This window comes from Arachis hypogaea, chromosome 17, assembly GCF_003086295.3.
Source record: "Arachis hypogaea cultivar Tifrunner chromosome 17, arahy.Tifrunner.gnm2.J5K5, whole genome shotgun sequence".
Taxonomy (NCBI): Eukaryota; Viridiplantae; Streptophyta; class Magnoliopsida; order Fabales; family Fabaceae; genus Arachis; species Arachis hypogaea.
Genome location: NC_092052.1, coordinates 134094796 through 134098504, shown reverse-complemented (window position 1 = coordinate 134098504; position 3709 = coordinate 134094796). Strand labels below are relative to the sequence as shown.

Below are 3709 nucleotides of genomic sequence, written 5' to 3'. Positions count from 1 at the left end.
ACTAATGAACTCTGATATACTGATATAGTGATACTGATATGTGATTTACTGATATTTTATTTTTCTTTGAAATGTGAAGTGTGAAACTATGAACTGATTCAACTGATCCTGCTAAACTGAACTGTGAACTTTATTTAATAATTGTTGTTTACTGAACTAATTTTGCTTTGTTTACTAAACTAGATTTTGTTGTTTGTTGAATAATTGTGAATAATTTTGGATGTTGTTTGTTGTGAACTTGAGATTATTAGGTTGGAATGGGTTGTTGTGATATAGAAATTGAAAAAAAAAAAACCATTATTGGATTGTTGGTAATGTTTAGGTATGGATGAGAGTATCAACCAAGAACTACCTAGGAATAATAATGCTGAAAATAATTCTGCTTCGAATGAACCTTCTCTTCCTCCCGGATCTAACGAAAGTCAATCACAAACTTCTAATGTTCGGGGAAAAACTGATCCTGCTTGGAGATATGTTGCTTTACAAAATATAAATAGAAAATTGCATTACCAATGCTTATTTTGTGTGAGTACTTTTGGGAGTGGGGAAATTAATAGAATGAAAAAGCATTTGGCGAAGATAGGTGGAGACATTAAGAAGTGTTCTAAGGTCCCGTATGATGTAAAAAAACAAATGGAAGGTTTATTGAAAGAAATTCAGAAAAGTAAAACTAGTAAAAGGAAAGTAAGTTTCAATGAAGAGGGTACTGATGAGATTGAGGATGCAATTGACGAAGCAATAGCGCAAGAAGAACAACAAACTCCGAGTCAGTTATCAACTAAGGAGGTGATTGGAGGCGATCCAAAAAAGAAATCAAAAACCATTATTCCTCCTATGTTTTCTCCAAGAACAACTCTGGGAACTCAACCAAGTCTGAAAAGTGTGTTTCAAAACAAAGAGGCGCTTCATGAAGTTGATAAGCGAGTGGCTAGATGGCTTTTGGATTGTAGGATTCCTTTCAATGCGATTATGTCACCCTTTTTTCAATATATGTTGGATGGTGTTGCTGGCATTGGGCCTGGTTATAAGGGTCCTTCTTATGATAAGCTGAGGGTTAACTTATTAGCCGATCTCAAAAGGGAGTGTCAAATAGTTGTTGATAGCTATAGGTCTGCTTGGAAAAAAACTGGATGTACCCTCATGGCTGATGGTTGGACAGATCAAAGGCAAAGAATGTTGATTAATTTTTTGGTTTATTGTTCGAAAGGGTTGTGCTTTGTGAAATCTGTAGATGCTTCAAATGTGGTAAAAAAATACTTCAAGCTTTTGTGACTTATTTTCGGAGGTGATTGAATGGATTGGATCTGATAATATTGTTCATGTAGTGATAGATAATGCCACGAATTATGTTGCTGCTGGTAGGCTTATTAATAAAAAATTTGAAAATATTCACTAATCACCTTGTACTGCTCATTGCTTGAATCTTATTCTAAAAGATATAAGCAGCATGTCACATATTTCTAACCTTGCAACACGTGCTTCGAAGATTACCGTGTTTGTGTATAATCATACGGTATTCTTGTCTTGGCTAAGACAAACTGATTGGAAGGAGATTGTTCGTCCAGGTGCAACTCGTTTTGCCACTGTCTTCATCACATTGAAGAGTATCTTTGAGCGCAAATCAGATTTACAAGCATTGGTTGTTGATACACACTTTACTGGATACAAATTAGGAAGGAGTGCTAATGGTAGAGCTGTGAATGCAATTATCCTGGACAATAAATTTTGGGATGATTGTTTTACTGCATGCAAAATTGTGAGTCCGTTGATTAAATTGCTGAGGTTGGTAGATGCCGATGATAAACCATCATTGGGAATTGTTTATGAAGGTATGCTGAGGTCAGAAAATAGAATCAAAGAAATGTTCAAGCATAGTAAGACTGCATATCAACCTTACACAAAGATTATCAACTCAAGATGGGACAAACATTTGAAAAAAAATCTTCATGCAGCAGCTTATTTCTTGAATCCTGCTTCCTTTTTTGATGAAAATTATAAAGAAGCACCTAATGTCATGCGAGGTTTACTTGATCTTGTTACATTGCATTGCAAGGTTAATAATTTAGATTCAGTTGAGACAATGAAAGAAATACACTTATATAGAGATCGAAAGGAAAGCTTTGATAGGCCTGAAGCTTTTCGAGCTGCAAAAAAACTTCAACCTGGTAATAATATCTGTTTGATAATAACTTATTTAGTTATTTACTTATTTTATGTTTTCGTTTCCTTAATTTGATAACTAATGCTTGAGCTATGGGATTGTAACTTGTAGATGAATGGTGGAGGTTATTTGGTAGTTCTGCTCTATGTTTACAAAACATGGCAGTTCACATTCTTAGCCAAGCATCTGCTTCTTCAGAGTATGAAAGAAATTGGAGTCTTTTTTATCAAATTCATATAAAAAGAAGGAATAGATTGGAGCATGATAGGCTAAACAATATTGTGTATGTTACATATAATTTGCGTCTTAAATCCAGGTAATATATATTTCATCTTTTCATTTCATATCATTAGATTTTGTGTAGTTAATATACTAGACTTATCATATATTGTATTTAATTTGTTAGGACGGAAAGAAAAAAAGAAAGCAAAAGGTGCAATATGATCCAATCTTGAAAGTATTGATATGGTTGACTTTTGGGTGACAGAAGAAGTTGTTGAAAAAGAGCCTGATCTTCCAAGTAATATTGAAGACTTGCTTGGTGAGTATTATAGTTTATTGATCAGACAATAAATTACAATAGCTTTGATCTTTAATTTATTGATAATGTGTTATATTTTGTTAGATGAGATTGATGCTGATTTAGATCAAGGTGGTGGTGGTGGTGGTGGTAGTAGCAGTACATTTTATGCTGCACCACTTGCTTTTTCTGGTCCAAGTAGTGGAAATGAAGGTGATGATATCAACGACGCAAATCTGCAGCAAGTTATGGAGGATTTTGATGATTGATGACAAACTTTGATCATTTTGATGTTGCCATTTTATGTTTGACTAGTTGTTTTGTTTTTTTACTTTAGAATTTGTATTTGAATGAGATTATAACATTCTGGTTTATGTAATACTTTTAATTTGAAGGATATTTTAAAGTTTATCTTAGATTATAATTATATTTTAATGTGTTTATTTATATTTTATTTATTATTTTATTATAAAATAGTTTTTTCGGTTTAACTACGGTCGAACCGGTTGAACTTATGAACCAGTAAACCAGTAGTTAGAGCGGTTCGATGACCGATTCGGTTCTCAGAACCTTGGTTCAAAGGGTTGTCACAATCAAAACAAATATTAACCGGAAGTTTAAATCCCGGGTCGTCTTCTTAAGGAACTAGTGATTACAAGTGCACAAGTTTGGTTGCGAAATTGGGGGTTTCAATAATGAAGCAAATAATTAAAGAAATTAAAGAACAATCAAAATTGCAATTAATGAACTAATGAATGAATTAAAGAACTATTTATGTAATATGAACAAGTGAAGCTCAAAAAGATTGAATTGTGGTTTAAAACATAAATGGGAGCCTTGGCTTGGGTTGAGTTAGGGAATTCCTTTCTTGTCATAACCACGACTATGATAATTATAATAGATTAATCTCACCTAATCAACCTTTAACATAGAAGAGTAAACCAAGTGAGCATAGTTGTTCTTAATCCACAAATCCTAACTAACTTACTAATTACCTTAGTAAAAAGCTAGCGTTAGTGGAAACAAGA

At 33.2% G+C, this 3709-nt stretch overlaps 1 protein-coding gene across 1 annotated transcript; it reads left to right on the top strand.

Annotated features, from left to right (window-relative positions):
- Window positions 1-324: 324 nt before the first annotated feature.
- LOC112764023 (uncharacterized) lies at window positions 325-1272 on the top strand. Its single transcript, XM_025809540.1, has one exon. It carries the CDS (start codon window positions 325-327, stop codon window positions 1270-1272), a length of 948 nt encoding a protein of 315 aa, XP_025665325.1.
- The last annotated feature ends 2437 nt before the right edge of the window (window positions 1273-3709 follow it).

Bases quoted from the DNA above. Each gene is read 5' to 3' on its own strand.
- LOC112764023 (XM_025809540.1), top strand. From the start codon at position 325: ATGGATGAGAGTATCAACCAAGAACTACCTAGGAATAATAATGCTGAA.